This window comes from Elaeis guineensis, chromosome 3, assembly GCF_000442705.2.
Source record: "Elaeis guineensis isolate ETL-2024a chromosome 3, EG11, whole genome shotgun sequence".
Taxonomy (NCBI): Eukaryota; Viridiplantae; Streptophyta; class Magnoliopsida; order Arecales; family Arecaceae; genus Elaeis; species Elaeis guineensis.
Window position 1 is genome coordinate 114,444,468 of NC_025995.2, and position 16,135 is coordinate 114,460,602.

Consider the following 16,135-nt stretch of genomic DNA (forward strand, 5'->3'; position numbering starts at 1 on the left):
TTTGACATTTTTATTATCCATCTATAAAGCAATAATCAATACGTAATCCCACCCAGAAAAAAGAAAGGAAAAATGACCTGGTCACGTAAAGTCATTTTGCTTCAATCGTTGTCCATTATTTCCCTTGACTTGGCTAATAGTGGGTGCTGTAAGAGGTGTTAGATTAGTTGGTGAAGATCTAGTCAAAAGTTGGAGTATTCAAATAACTCATGTTATTTCTATAATAACAACACATACGACTTCAAAAGAAGGGTCAACTACTATTGGAGAGTTGGGGCTGCCGAAACCGTGCCAGGATGTAAGATTTTGAAAAATGAATTTAGTAGAGTAGTTGTCTGCACTCTTCAGTTGCCTGACAGCATTCTGTGTCCCTCAAACTGATGTTATCAGTGGAAAAACATACATGATCCCAGATTTGAGCTTCCTATGACTACTTGCTTCGTCTAAGCAACTACGTCGAGACTAAAAAATCTTACTTTTAGAATGCACCACCACAAAAATAATTTGCTTCTAAAAAATTTTAAAATTTTATCAAATAGAGAAAAGAAACAAGAACATTGGAGGTTAACCCTTGCCACTTTCTTCTCTCACAAATTAATCCAGGATGATACCAGCTCGAGATGCTTTGAACTGAGATCAGCCCAGATTGCAATGAAAAATGATATATTTTCCCACTAACATATATCAAATCAATTATAATGGGTTTTTAATTTCTAGCAAAATTGCCCAAAATAGTCTGGCAAAATCTCCCAAAACATCGGAGCTTTAACAGTAAGTAAAAAGGAAAAAAACAACAAAAACAACGTCAATCAGCCGGTTAGGATGGCAACTGGACCAACTTTTCATGATACAAGTTGCATGAGCTACATGATCCGAAAAAAATAACACTAACATGATGGCTCTTCAGTGGTGAAATCATGGGTCCACTAGCTTAATAACATATGTTAAGCATAGAACTTCTCTTTATTGACTGGCTTGGTCAAATCTGCGAGCTTCTGCAGCAAAATAACTGTCAATATACATGCCTCCTATTCAGCATCTGCCGGATGACTAGTCTTTGTAACAGGAGTTGCGTTCATTCAGTAAAGTTTCCCTATCAGGGATAGATTTTGTTGCATGATGCAGAACACACACCACTTCATGAATAGATATCATGTATATGGTCTTGTTTGTAATATTTCTTCCCAAGGAGACTAAACATTTATACTCATGCACTTCTAAACGTTCATATTTTAAAGAATATCTTCAGGAACTTCCATAGAACTGGAAAAAGAAACACTGTTATCAGCTCACACAATAGATGAAGGAACGAAATCGATATTGCACATGCAACGACTCCCTTGATTAATGTGTGTACCAGATCAGGGCTGACCTTTGTGAGACAAGTGATCCAAAGCATAAAGTATTACAACAATCAGCAATTCTATTAAATAGTTATCTTGCTCTTTTCTCATATTTGTAGCAACATATTCCATCAGCATTTCACATACCTTAGATTTTCCAGCAGCATAATTTGTTTGGTTAATTATAGCCCTACTTTGGGCTTTGGATATTTCTGTAGGATTGAACTGAAAATCCGGTAGGATTCATGAATTAAGCCGTCCATTTAAACATGGCTCTATATCAACCAAGTACCACCAAACCCAGATCTTGTGGGAAGAAGAAAAAGATCTTTATAGGTCCATTTTTTCCTACAGCCCAAAGACCAGAACTTGGGATGGGTTGGGACAAGCTCTTACAAAATGCAAGCGAGATGGGCCACAGGCCTGATTCCTATAGGACTTTCAGCCCAATCCTGTAGCAATATCCAAATAGGCCCTTATATATATATATATTGGCGTGACTGCTTCTATAGTATTATATCCCAGATTGTTAGAGAAAAACAAATCAGAAACCTGCAAACAAGGTTTGCTATCAGGGATAAAGCATCAAAATTAAGGCTGAAGTGATACATTATAAAAGAGACTTATATATGACATATTTAACATCATTTGTCCAAAATTAAGCATGAGTTATTTTGTGCAGGATACCATCACAAACCAAATATATGGTCATTTGAGCCGAAAATGGCATTGCTGAACTGCCTAGTATTCAAGTCCCCCCCATCCAAGGCAGAACTAAATCGGTCCAGCCACTGGGTTGGATTTGGGTTTTCAGTCTCTTCCACCCAATCTGAGGTCATGTCTATTTCATCAAGAACAATAGGATCCACATCTGCTGGCTTTCCCCTTGAGCGAAGCTTGAGATTGTAGTGAACATATAGAAGATCACTCATTGTCTCCTTATCCAGCCTATTATTTCTTTCTGAGTGAATCTGCTGAACTGTGCTCCAGTTTCTCTCAAAGGTAGACGTACTGCAAACTTGACTAAGTATTCTAACAGCAACACGTTGAAGACCAGGTGCTGAATCACCATACTGTTCCCACCACATACCTACATGCGTAAACATCAGCAAAATTGATACCATAAGAGTTACACACACACACATATATATAAGAATTAAGACCAAAAAACACATACCAGGAAAGGTGGTAGTGCGTGCCTCTCTAGCTAGATTGGAACCAAACATCCCTTGTGCCTTTCTAAACACAAATATTTGACCTGTGATATCATGTCTCAGTTCTGGAGTTGGCAGCAGTTTGTCCAGAACAGCAATGAACTCCTCTTTGATGATTCCAAGAAATTTAACTTCTGGATTATACTGAATGCTAGGATTCAGATAGGCCGCTGCTGCATGGAGGGGTGAATGAAGCTGATTGTGCCACCTTCTATCAACTATGTCTAGAAATGTCTTGCATTTACCTTCATCCATTATGTAGTAAGTCCTTATAGAGTCCTTTGCCTTGGTCATAGATTCATATATAGAACCAATTGCTGGTTTCCCTCCTGAGACATCCCTCAGAACCTTCAACAGAGGTTCAGAAACAGCTGCAATTTCTTCAACTGCTCTCCAAAGTTCATTGTCATCGAGGATGTCCATGCAAGCCATACTATGAGGCCTATTTGCATAAGGAGAAGATGAATATTCCGGAGAGTTGAACATATGTTTCAACCTTGATTTGTGTTTCAATATTGACTGTAAAGTAAGAAAGATTGACGTAGACTTCGTAATACCAGTGCGAACGATCTCCTGACCACCAGTGAATTTTCTAACTAAATCACGCAGCCAAGTATGGTTATATATAAATCTTGTGATAGATTGTGCTTGTAAGATACATCTATTCACCCAATCTATCTTGGAAAAGTCTTCTAAGATCAAATTCAGACAATGAGAAGCACAAGGAGACCAGAAGATAGTACTGTAGTTCTGCATGATGTGATTTCCCACATTTGCATAATTCAAGGCATTGTCCGTGATTACTTGAACAACATTTTCTGGGCCAAAATCTTGAATAATTGAATCAAACAAATCGCAGAGGCATTTGGTATTCTTGAAGTATGTAGATGCATCAACAGATTTGTGAAAAAAGGTTCCCAGGGGAGATGATGCAAAGAAATTTATTAAGGCTCTCGATTTGTTATCTGTCCATGTCTCAGCTATGATCGTACAACCTGTTGTTGCCCAGTCTTTTTCTATGTCTTTTATTTGCAAAGTGATTTCAGATTTGAGCTTTTGCAACCATGTTGTCCTCAGGGCTTCTGCTGATGGCCCTTTGAATCCTGGGCCACCAACTGCCTCCAGCATAAGCAGATAGGACGAAGAGTTTGCAACACTGAAATCCAATTTGTTTTCAAAAAAAAATTCAGCAACACATCTCTCTACTTCCAAAGAAGGCTGAGGCCTGACGGTTGTACATCCAGTAAGAAGTTTCACTACTGGAGGAGGCGTCTCAACAGGGGGCATAGGCACTTTTGGACTAGAAACTATTCTAGGAGATTTAGCTTCAGCAAGTCGTTGTTTTTTAGCATTGGCAGCTTCCTTCTCCTCCTCTTTCATCGCAATAATAGCTTTCACCCTCTCAGTAACTTCATCTCTTACTTTGCTACATGGTTGGACCCCTTTGCTTGGCAGCCGAGACAAATGAAATTTCAATCTACTTATGCCCCCATTCAAGACTCTGAGGCAAAATTTGCATCTAACCTTGTTTCCCTCCATCTTATCACAGTATTCCCAACAAACATCTTTCTCCCGTACCACTGGAGTAACAAATACAGAATAAGCAGCTTTGCAGTTTGAAAAAAAAAAAAAAAAGCCTAATGCAAAAACTTTTAAAAAAACTTTGAAATGCATTTCATGGCTCTATGTTATCAAAAAATTAAAGTGCATATATTCAATTTACAACATGTTTTCCTGTAGGCAGGTGCCAAATGGTTGAGTAGGTAATGAGAGACCTTAGTTCAATTCTCACCCTCGAAACATTATAGCCCTCCTACTTTCTCAATTATTTTCTTTAAAAAATGAGAAGCTTTTATTTAGTAAAGTACTTCATATTCAAAAGATATCCTATATTCCACACAAATTTACATGACTAAGGGCAACAGACTTAATTGAAAAAACTTACTGATGATGAAGGAACTGTCTCCAATAAGTTACCTGCAGAAATATTGGAAAAGATAACTGTAAGCAAAAACTTCAGCCAGCAAAGTAAATAAAGCAGAACCATGTTTGATGTGCAAAGATTGAATTCAGGAGACAGGAGATCTCTGTTATAAGTAGTTATGGCCATGAATCTTTGCAACATGATTACAGATACTCTGATGATTTACAATATCAGTATGCTAGGTTACAATTTTTAACATGGAACGGAAGTGCCCGCAAGAGTTCTCTGCTAACAGCTCAAATAAACTAGGGATACATCAAATACAGAGAATATTTTTAGCTCTAATAAGAACAAAACAGAGGGATTCCGGACAAAAATGTTGTCAAAAGAAGCCCAAAATCTGAAGAATGTGGGCAAAACCAAAAGCCTAAATAAAAGGGCAGGAATGCCACTGATAAAAGCAAAAGGAAATATACACGCATTCACACATATACATACATACACACATACATGTATCTTGGGTACACATACACAAAATATATACATGTACACATGTACGTATCTTGGGTATTTGTGTTCGCTACTCAGTGCATCAACTTGATAAGCTGGCAACTGGTTTCATCTTAAAACTTTCAGATCATGAACTTGTGGTTATTTTAATCAGAAACCATTCGCATTCTAGCAAAAAAGAAAAAAGAGAAAAAAAAAACACACACACATCAATACTTTAGCTGTCTAGGTCAAAAACTTTTATAATGCTAAATGACAAAACACATTCTCATTGCTTTCATAGTCTTCCCTCCTCTCTTCAGACCAATCAACATGAACCTAAAATTCCTCTTATATCGTCTTCTCTGGCATGTTCTGCAATAATTCACTTCTTCCGCAAATCCAAAGCTTCCAAAAACGAATTTATAGGTCCAATTTTCCAGTCTTACAGCACAAGGAGCTCAATATCTCCATCACTACTATCTAAGATAATGCTTTGATGTCCAACATTTCCAATCTGTATGACAAAGCTAGTGTTATGTCTTATAAAAGTTTCTGAAGTTTCAATTGCATACAAGAGTCATAGAACACTCTAGAGCCACTTCTCTCTTCATGCACATTGCTTGAAACCCATTTGAGTGATCAACATTTGCCTTCACATACCCTGATAAAAGAAATCAAGATAGCAATTATATTTTTTTTAGTTCAATATTCCCTTCCATAACTGCTCAACTCCACACATACTCCCAACAAAGTTGCACACCATATATATTTTCTGATTCAACATTTCTTTTTACAATAAGAACCATCCAGATTTTTCTACTAGTATTCCAATCTGATGATCACCACTTCCATGATTAATTGACTACAAAATATCATCTAAGAAATGAAGAGATGGAACAAACCAGGATCATGCCATTGACATTAACCAACTGGCCACCTAGATTGGCACCATTGTGAAATTACATTTTGTAGAACGAATTGTACTCAATGGCTAAGCATGATGGATCTAAAAAGTCATGATTTAATATCCCAAAATCATGAATTTTAATATATGTTGTTTTGAACTAGACTTGATCTAACAGACCTAAAACTAAGCCTTGCCAAGCAACAACCAAGCTCAACCGGAGTGAACTAATAACTGCTAGGTGCCCATTGTTCTCTTCAACAAAATAGGAGAAAAAAGGTACAATAGATTGAAGGAATGATTGAAGGTACAATAGATTGAACTAATAACTGCTAGGTGTTGCATCAAGCAATGATTGAAGGAATTATTCTGTGTGTCTGGATACTGACAAGGGATCAAAAATGGAAGCAGGAACCTCATGCAGTGCACCTTTTGCACTGCCGCGGTCTATACATACCTGAATCACTACATGGTGCTCATCTCAGAAATAGAAGGCTCTTGCACATTCTCCCTGTCCAGCATATTTAGCAACCATCCACTTGTTTCCCATCCCCATGCGATGGCCTCAGTTTCCCAAATGAGTGAGAGCCTTCCATTTTTTGAGATAGATGGCATGGCAAAGATCTGTGCATGCACTACTTATTGCGGTGCAAAAGTTGAACCACAAAGTATCCTAAGTCATCAAAAATATAGTTTAGATGTTACTTCAGAATAGGCGGATGAAAAATATTTTTCATGAAATTGGACATGTTTGCCCTTCTAATATGTATTATTTTGTAATACAATAATATATTATATAATATAACAATATGATAATAATATTATACTATGATATTATATTACATATTATAATATCATATTATGATATTACATAGTATTATGCTACATGATAAGATTATAATAATATTTAATATTATAATAAATATTATTAATATTGTGGGAGGTATAAATTGGTCATTTTCTTGAATAATGGAGATAAGAGAGGGCATTTAAACAAAGTCATTCCAGGTTTAAACTTGTACATGGAGGCCCTAAGTATAAATTACACAGATTTATCTACCCAACAAACTTGCTGCGTTTGCCACTAAAACCCAATGACAAACAGGGATAAACCCCCTATATTCTCAATCTAAACATAGCCTAAATTTTTAAACAGCGTAAATATAAGCATTCAGCATGTCTTTCCTCCCCAAAGACCATGAAGTACGTTGACATCGAGCTCTTAGACATGGTTAGCATATGTTGAAATTATCCACAACTCAGTGCTATACGTTGAGTTGCTCTATTCTTTCTCAGCATTAAGAAAATGACGTTAATAGTCGACCAAAACATTAACCAGTATCAGCTGTCCAAAATCTTTATCACTTATCTAATTCCTACTATTATTAGTACGACTCTATATGAATCCATATTTTCCTATAAATCATGCCTGGTCTTCAAATTCAACTTTTGAAGAAAATTCATTTATCAAGCAATCCGCTTATCACAATTTCAGATTTCACTAAAATCTCTTAAAAAAGCAAAAAAGACTATAACATCACAGAGTGAGACATTGTCTTCAAATTGTCTTCAACAACTGATGCGTGCAAGCTAAAATATGTCCATTGTCATGACCACAATACCATCATCATACTTCAATTCACTGCTTAATCAATATAACCTACCTACGAGGAACAATATTAGAAACTGTGGCATTTTACCCCTTTTTTTTTTCTATTAACATAAAAAAGTAAAATGCATATGGCCTTTTTTTTTACCCCCGATTTTACCCCAATTATTTTTCGTTCACAAATTATAACAGTGTCCAATCAAGCTCTGAAAAATTGGAATATCTATGAGAAAAAAATGGCAACGAAAAATAAACGAAATGCAAAGGGGAGTGGGAAAAAAACTAAAACGAGAAACAAGGTAGAGGAAAAATAACGGACCTAAAATACACGAGCTTTTCAAGGGAAGGGAAGAGTTGGAGGGGTTTGACGGAGAGCGAAGAGACGCTGGAGAGAGAGCGAGCCCCGGGGCGGAAGGAGCGCAAATTTTCGTCGGAAAGCGTCCGATTTATCGCCGGCGCCTTCGTCTTCTCAAACGCGTCTCTTTTTTAGAAGAAAGGAGAGACCCTCTTATGGTAAAGAAATATCGCGAGATCTCGGCCGCTAGGGTTTTCTCCCGTCCCGTCGCCGCTCCTCCGCCTTCCATTCTAATCTTCGATCGAGGGCACTTGGATTTCCTTCTTATCTCTTGGGTGAGTGGGAACGCGATAACTCGGCGATAATGGACACGTGTACGATTAATCCCAGAGGATGAGCGACGGAGAGCTCGGATGCTGCCATCTGTGACGTGTCTTCTCGCTATGCTGTTCCTGTATCACGATTAATTGACGCTTGGATGTTGGAATTGAGTAGTTAGCCGCTGTTTTTTGTCGGAGTTAACGGAAATAATGATATAGGATAACAGGGCCAATGGGCCTGAAAAGCTATGCTTTAGCTGGACCCTGGAAAGGTCACTCCAGTTAGTCCAGCCTTGTTCCTGGTACTGCGTTGTCCAGCCCAAACTCATTTGGCCAGGCCATTCCAGTTTTTGTCTGAAACCTTTTTTTTTTTTTTTTTGGTCTTTTGAGGATCTATTTAATTGAAGGTAATCTGACATAAAAAAATAATTTTTATTTTAAATTATTATATTTGATATAAAAAATAAAAAAGAGAATAGTAAAAAAATTGATGGATCCCATAATTATTTTTCGAAAAGAGAAGATCAACAAATACCATAAGGGGTTCGTATTTAATAAATTTTTAAATGATGGTGATTCATACTTGATAAAACTATTTCAGCTGCATATATAATTATTAAATTTATTTTGATGTCTTTTCAAATTTATTCAATAAAAAATTTTTGTATATATCTTTCCAAATTAAGATGGAGATACATTATGCATAGGGCTATGTGGTTATAGTCATTATATAAAAATTAATTAAAGATGATAATATTATTCTAATATTAATAAATTATTTTATATTAAAAAATATGTTTGTAAATTTCATCATATTTCTATGTAAGATGATCTTCAACCAAACATAATAATCTTTTTCTAGTATTATTTTTTAAAATAATTTTTTTACTAATCAAATATAGTAAAATTATTTTTCTCTACAATCATTTTTTTCAGATAAGTGATTTACATAAACCGCCAAATTATCCTATAATTTATCACATCCTGGCCAAACAAACCCTAAGAATTATTGTAAAAAATATTTCTAGTTTTCTGAAACCCTCGTCTTCTCAGAGTTTCATTTAAGCAAAATAAAATTCAAGGTGCTAACATGTGTATAGGAAAAATTCATCAGGCCTCCAGTCATTGACATGGCAAGTTTATAATCAACTAACCCATGCTGCTGTTGCACCCAGATGGGCACCATTGCGAGGACCGCAATACGCATTCAGCCTCTACATGTGATCCCACTTTCGACGGTGTTTCTCTGCCTCTGGTAATATCTAAAGTAGGGCCCATTTATTCAATATCTCTTCTCCTCTCTCTCCTCCTTTTTCTTAATCTGAACTTTTTTTTGTATCTTATATAATAATTAATAAATTTGAAGAAACTAGCTTGCTTCCTTCGTTCACATCAAAAAAAAAAAAAAAAATCATTTTTTGATAAGAAATTTGTGAGTTGCTCCAATACCCCCATCACACCATGGCGTGAGAGTTCTTCGAGCGAAGCAGCATTCCTCTTTATTTAACCATATAAAGTTCATTTATGTAATTTGCATCTTTGAAAACCTAACTAGCTTCCATCATTAACTAAAGAATAACTTGTATTTGACTTCATGAACATTATATCCTATCTTCTAGATTCTAGCCAACCACTAGATTTGAAAGTAGAATCTAGCTGCTGAAAATCATCATATCAGATGATTTGGGAGTCACCTGGCCCACGTTACGCATTAGAATTGCATTATACTTGGACCTATTTTCATGTTTATGTGTCAACCTGGCAACAAAATAATTTCTGTAGCCCTTTCTAATGTAGCTTCACATCATCACCGTAAGCACTTAAGACATTTTTGTCTGTGCTTGTATACTTTTTACACTCACATCCAAAAAAAAAAAAAAAAAAACCTTCTCTGTCCCTTGCACTCTTCTGACTGTTTGAAAATAATTTCATTTTTTGAAGCCCTTAACCTTAGCACTAGACAAGCCTCAATTCAAATAATAAAAACTTGGTGCTGCATTTAGCTAAGTCTGGACTTTTTCCTGCTAACTAATTTGGTATCCATGGCATATTCATACACCTCTTCATTCATACATGCTTTTGACCCTACATCCTTTTTTTCTTTTTCTTTTTTTCACTTAAACCTCATCCTTAAATGCTTCTAACCCACCTCTGTTTTTTTTTTTTGGGTACATTCTAACTCACCCTTTATTTTTATTTTTTTATTTTTGGTAACATATCTCCACCTTTTATAAGTCCTTGATTTCACCCTTTGAGGTGAGTTGTCCGATCTTCCATTATTCCTCACCCATTCTTTATTCCAAAGCATTCAACATTCGGACACCTACATTGATTTTAATGTCTTTTTCCTCCTGGCTAATTCTTAGAGATGGGGTTAATCCAAGCCATGGTATCCTTATATTCCAACCCCCGGATCATTAAGCAGGGCAAATCCTTTAAGCACTTCATTGGATTCTTTTAGAGCTATGTTTTTTATGATAAATCTGACATTTAGAAACCAAAATTACAGTCCCTCCTATACTAATGTCTTCAAAGGCTTAATATCTTTCTCGTTGAGCTCTCCCTCACGGACTCGCTGGCTCACTCTCTCTTTCTTCGCTTTTCACTTAAAATCTTCTCTATTTTTTTAAAAAAATCTAACTTAAATATCAGAGGATCCTCGCAGAAGCAAAGATCCAACCATTATCGACCATCTTGAGATCTTCGATCATCATCCTAATTTCTTAACATCTCATCGAGCTCTCCACATATCAATCAGCTCAATGGTTTGAGTCAAATCGATCCTCAATAATAATAGTCTATACTTTTTTATTGATAGTCTACGAGAGAGCTCATATTTGATCTATAATGTTACCACCATTTCATCTTTTTTTTTTTTTTTTTTTTTAAGTACAAATAGGGGAAAAGATCCTCAAAAAGAACATACTAAACTACATTAAGCTAAATATAATCTACTTTATAATAAATTGGACTCCACAAGCCTTTGCATATAATAGGGCCATCATCTCTTGATAGGCTATGGTATTGGCTTGATAATCTTTATTAACTCCAAAGTTTACTAGTCTATCTGCTGGTTGGCTGGCTTCTTTAAAAAATAGCTTGTAAAGAAAAAGTCCAACTAAGAAGCAAAATGGGTGATATTTTTGAAAGTAACAAATGCTTTGAAGCTATAAAGAAACTGTTGAGATGTTTCATGATCCAATTGATAATGGTGCTTGAATCCCCTTCCAACCATGTTCTGGTTAATCTAATTAAGTTGGTTAATAGCTGCTAATATTCCTTCCCAACCTCTTGTAGTTCTACTTCTAGGCCTGTAGATGCTCTAAATTTCCTTGCTCTTGCAAGTAAAATGGATCCATTGGGATCTCTTATAACAAATCCTACCCCCACTTTAGTCCTTCCATGAATCATCAAAGTTCACCTTTGCGATTTCAAAAGCCTCCATGTAACCAATTTCGGAAATTGTGAGTTTGAGCTCTATGAGCTGCCGGCACCATAGTGCTGTAACTTATCGGCCTCAATGATGACATGGTTCCATAGAATTCTTTTGTAAGATGTTGGGCATGATGGCTAATTTCATATGGGTTATTTGATTTCCCCATGAAGATGCGCTCATTTTTTGCATTCCAAATAATCCAGCCTGCATAACATATCAATATCAATGATCTATCAAAATCTGCCACTTGCTTGTCTGAACAGCACTCAGTTAGATCTTGCTAAATGTGGGAATTGCTGCATTATTTTTATGCAACTCATTCCGTCATGATAGCTGCTACCAAAAAAGTAATGGTGCAATGTTCAATATATTTTTTAATTCCTTAGCCAATGTCGCATTCGGTGCTTTGACTCTAGGGGTCTCTTGATTCCAAGAATTCTTTGAATGGTAGTTGGCCCAGTCTACTTTCCACCAATAGAGTTTGACTCTCGAACCTGCTGATATTTTCAACTTTGATGGTCGCTGAATGTAGTGGAAGGAGATCTCATGATAGTATGCTCGCCACTTTCAAATTTCTTCATCAAAATAATTTGTTTTCTATTTTTTTATTTAGAAAAGTGCAAAATAAAATCTGTGGTCATCAGAAATCTTTGAAAGTATATGGAAATTTCAGTTTCGTATTTGTTAGTTAAATTGGTCCTATAGTGCAGTGCAAAATCAAACCAATAGTATGAGCTTGTTTGATTCCTTGCTAAGCTCATTAACATGATCTATCAGTTCCAACCTTGTGTGGTTGATGTGTTATTGGGATGTAAAACTTGAGTATAGCATCTATTTCATTCATAAACTATAAATAATAAAAAAAAAATCATAAATGCTTGTACATCAACAAATTTATGGATTTTAATGATATTTGAATCTATATCAAAATTTTAAGTATCGATAGAATGGGGGGCATCTCAGGCATCCCATCTCATTTTTTTGAGAAAATTAGGTAGAACAAAATTGGAACTCCAAAACTATTTATATAGAAAGAGAAGAACAAAGAAGAAAAAAAGAAAGAAAGAATGGAAGAAAGGAAAGAAGAAGAAAAAAAATAGAAAAAATAATAAAAAAGATAAAAAATAATAAAAGAGAGAAGAAAAAGGAAAACAATAAAGAAAGGAATAAGAAAAAAAAATGAAGATAGAAGAGAAAAAAAAAATAGAGGAGGAGAAAAATGGAGAATGTCTATAGGAATATATACCTAGGATCACTGCTGGGATAGAATGAGATGATAGGATATCCCATTTTATAAAGAAATGTAGATATTTTCGTTCATTTAAAACTTTTATTCGTGTAGTGGACTAATTGATCCTTTTATTTTAAAGAGCTTTTTGATAGGTAAATTATATATTATTATTTTTAAGAGTAAGTATATATTTTTGTATGCAAAGTCTTTCTATTAAATATAAGATTGGTTTCATAGTTGAATCGGTTGAATTGTTATGGATTGCACCAATTAAATGTTCAACTAATCTATATTCATATATCTTTATCTAAAAGAAAAAATCTATGTTCATATATATTTTTTTAATTTTTGAACAAGAATTCTAACAACCTTACGTGCCTCATCCCTTTACACGTAGCGCAGCGGAAAATAATATAAAAACAGATAAAACAAATTTTATTTTTATATGGACCTTACGTCCCGTTACTTCTTTTCTTTTTGCGGATATGTCTGCTTACTTTTAGCCGTTCGATCCCATCATTGTTTCGATAAGCTCAACTGCCCGAACCGTCCAACCAATCAGCCATTACACGGACGAAGCCACCGCGCATAAAACCAAACGGTTACTGTCACCGTCGAGCATTGTTTGCTTGTCCTGCCTAAAGGCTCTGATCCGACGGCTAGAAATCCTGGTCCGCCCTCACATGTTGTACGGATGGTCGCTTTTGGACGGCTACTGACCAAGACTTCTCCCGTCCAATTTGTGTTGCGGTGCGACTGATCAGCACGGTGGAGAAATTAACAACAACCGTCTGATGTTACTGCTACTTGGAATTACAGCGTTCTCCTTCCACCGTGATTTGACTTCATTTCTTAATTCAACGTTTTATTTTTAATGACGTCATTCGCACTGATCCCAAGCGTGGAATTTTTCGGCCGGGTGGAGCGGTGACAAGAGCACGTGGACAGCGGATGAGACGAGGGCCCCACCCTCAAGGCCCGGATCGCGTCACCACCCGACAACGAAACAGTGTTCGACCAATCTGCACCAACGGTTTCGCGGACCTTCCATCTGTGTGGACCCCACCGCCAGCTGGTCAGGGTGTGGTAGCCAACTTAGGTTGGACCAGCTTTTGCGGAGTTTGGTGCTGCTTTCCAGCCGGGCTTCGGTTGTATCTTTAGTGCAGAAGAATGATTCTCCTCGTTCGCGACTCCAACCGTTGGATCATGTAATATCTATTTTGCCATCTGTGCAAACAGAAAAATAAGAGATTGAATTGTTTTGAAAGTCGTGCAAAATATGATGCAACGGTTGATTATCGTAAAAAAGGATGAACCATTCGTTCGCGCGAAAGATACAATCCAACTTCTTCCAGACTGGCACGTCAAGGCGGGTCGGCGCAGGATAGTGACCTAGGAGGAGTAGCAGCCACATGGAATGTACTGCTATAGCCCTAGGATTTAGGGTTAGCTATAGATAGACGGCTCTGATTCGTTCATTATGCGTCGTCGGCACGGATGATTAGATGGAAGTCGCGCTTAGGATATGGTATTCAAGGGGAAATTAGGCACATTCTATTCTCCTTCAACGGCATTTTTTTTCCGCTACTACTTTCACGTGCATTTACGATACCATTCGGTAGGCGGTTGGTGAGAGCACAAACACTGCACCCGGTTGGTGAAATAAAATCAGTTTATTTTTATTTTTATTAATTTTGAGTGCGATGCCCTATGTTTAATATTTATTTTTTTAAATAAAAAAATTAAAATATATCAGCAATCCATCTTTATTAAGAAAACAAAATATTTATTATTGTTTATTTCGATTGAAGTCGAAAGATGAGTAATTGGATCTTACTCAGTGATTTATAAAATAAAATTTAAATTGAAGATTTTTGTTCCGATGAAAATCTTTCGATGTTCTAATCAAAAATCAGAAAATAACGAAACTAACAACTGATTCTTTAAAAAAAGTTACTTAAATCTTCGACTTTAGTTATTTATAAAAGATATGATTTAACAATCATGAAAATGTGGTTCCGAGATTATCAGATTGTTGGACGGACGAGATATTTTAGTTTTTATCTACTCGAGATATGAAGAGTTGATTACATTCAAACTTATCTACTCGAAATGGATAGCTATTGGAAGTTAACGAGATATGAGGAGTTGGTTACATCTGAACTTATCTATTTGAGATGGATAGTTATTGAAAATTGGTTACATCCGAATTTATTCATTTAGAATGGATAGCTACTGTACATATCAGAAAATGACGATAGCTCGTTGGTGTAAGATATTCCATGATAATACATATTGATCTGCAATATTTATGATACCACCGTAGCAATATTGGTGAGAGAATTAACTGTATAAAAGATCTATTTAACGTCCAACATTTAACATTGCACGTGATGTATTGATAAGATCTATTTTCTATTAAAACATAAAAAAACTGGGCTGTCTTTTTTTTTTTAATTTAAGGTACATAGATGCCGGACCCGTCTTTTCACCTTAGCAACAGCAGTTTCACACTGAATCGAAATAACAAAGGGCGGCCATTGTAACCGTATTCAAATCAAAGCATAATTTAGTTATCATTTGAAGTACAGTTTTCTTTAGAAACATATCAAAAGATTATTTATGATCACATAAAGTTTTTGATCTATTTACTGTACTGCAATAGGCTTGTCTGAATGATTGCATTAGTTTGTCTGTTAATTATAAGATGTACGAAAGTTGAGTTGACATTGCAATGAGTTCTTTTAATAGAAAGCATCCATGGACAAGAGTACATAATAGAAATAGTTTTTCTTTTTGCCGGATGAGGCGACACGGCTACACATCCCTGAAGTAAAACCATCCACTGGCATCCACACATAAAATACCATGGAATTGAAGTGGGACGGACTAAGCGGGACACCGAAATAGGTCTATTTCAAATACTTCTATCCCCTTTTTACCAAAAAAAAAAAAAAAAAACCTCCTATCCCTTACTTTTGGTGGCAAGGGACTTCAGGGAAGAAGTTTCCATGGGAGGTACGTACATTCTTCTGAGGATATAATCCGTAAAAATCAAGGTGGTTTTCGCGTTTGCAACTCTACGGATAAAAATTCAGTGCAGTTAATTCTTCTCAAAACGTACGTATCGTATATTCCACGGACAATACATTCGAAAGCCAAAAAAAAAAAAAAAAGAGTATAGGAAATTTCCACTACGTAGGCCAGCCTACATTAAATACTGCATCCGCTTCCTCTCTAAACCTCACCTCTCTCCTCATAGCAAAAAAAAAAAAACCCTCACCTCTCTCCTTTTTTACCGCCAACTTCCGCCCGACGGCCTAGAAAATTCCTAAGTCAAGAAAGCCGCAGTGGGTGCAGGTGAGGA

General features: G+C 36.1%; 1 protein-coding gene across 2 annotated transcripts; it reads right to left on the reverse strand.

Annotated features, from left to right (window-relative positions):
• Nucleotides 1-1,949: 1,949 nt before the first annotated feature.
• Nucleotides 1,950-8,083, reverse strand: LOC105040746 (uncharacterized). Of its 2 annotated transcripts, XM_073254517.1 has the most exons (5): nucleotides 7,806-8,083; nucleotides 6,335-6,550; nucleotides 4,503-4,534; nucleotides 2,521-4,137; nucleotides 1,950-2,433 (listed from the first exon to the last, which is right to left on the reverse strand). In XM_073254517.1, coding segments are annotated over exons 3-5 (2,019 nt in total). In that variant the 5' UTR covers nucleotides 4,504-4,534; nucleotides 6,335-6,550; nucleotides 7,806-8,083; the 3' UTR covers nucleotides 1,950-2,032. The 2 variants fall into 2 exon arrangements, with proteins under 2 accessions (XP_073110618.1, XP_010915722.1); XM_010917420.4 differs by lacking the exon at nucleotides 6,335-6,550.
• Between the last annotated feature and the right edge of the window lie 8,052 nt (nucleotides 8,084-16,135).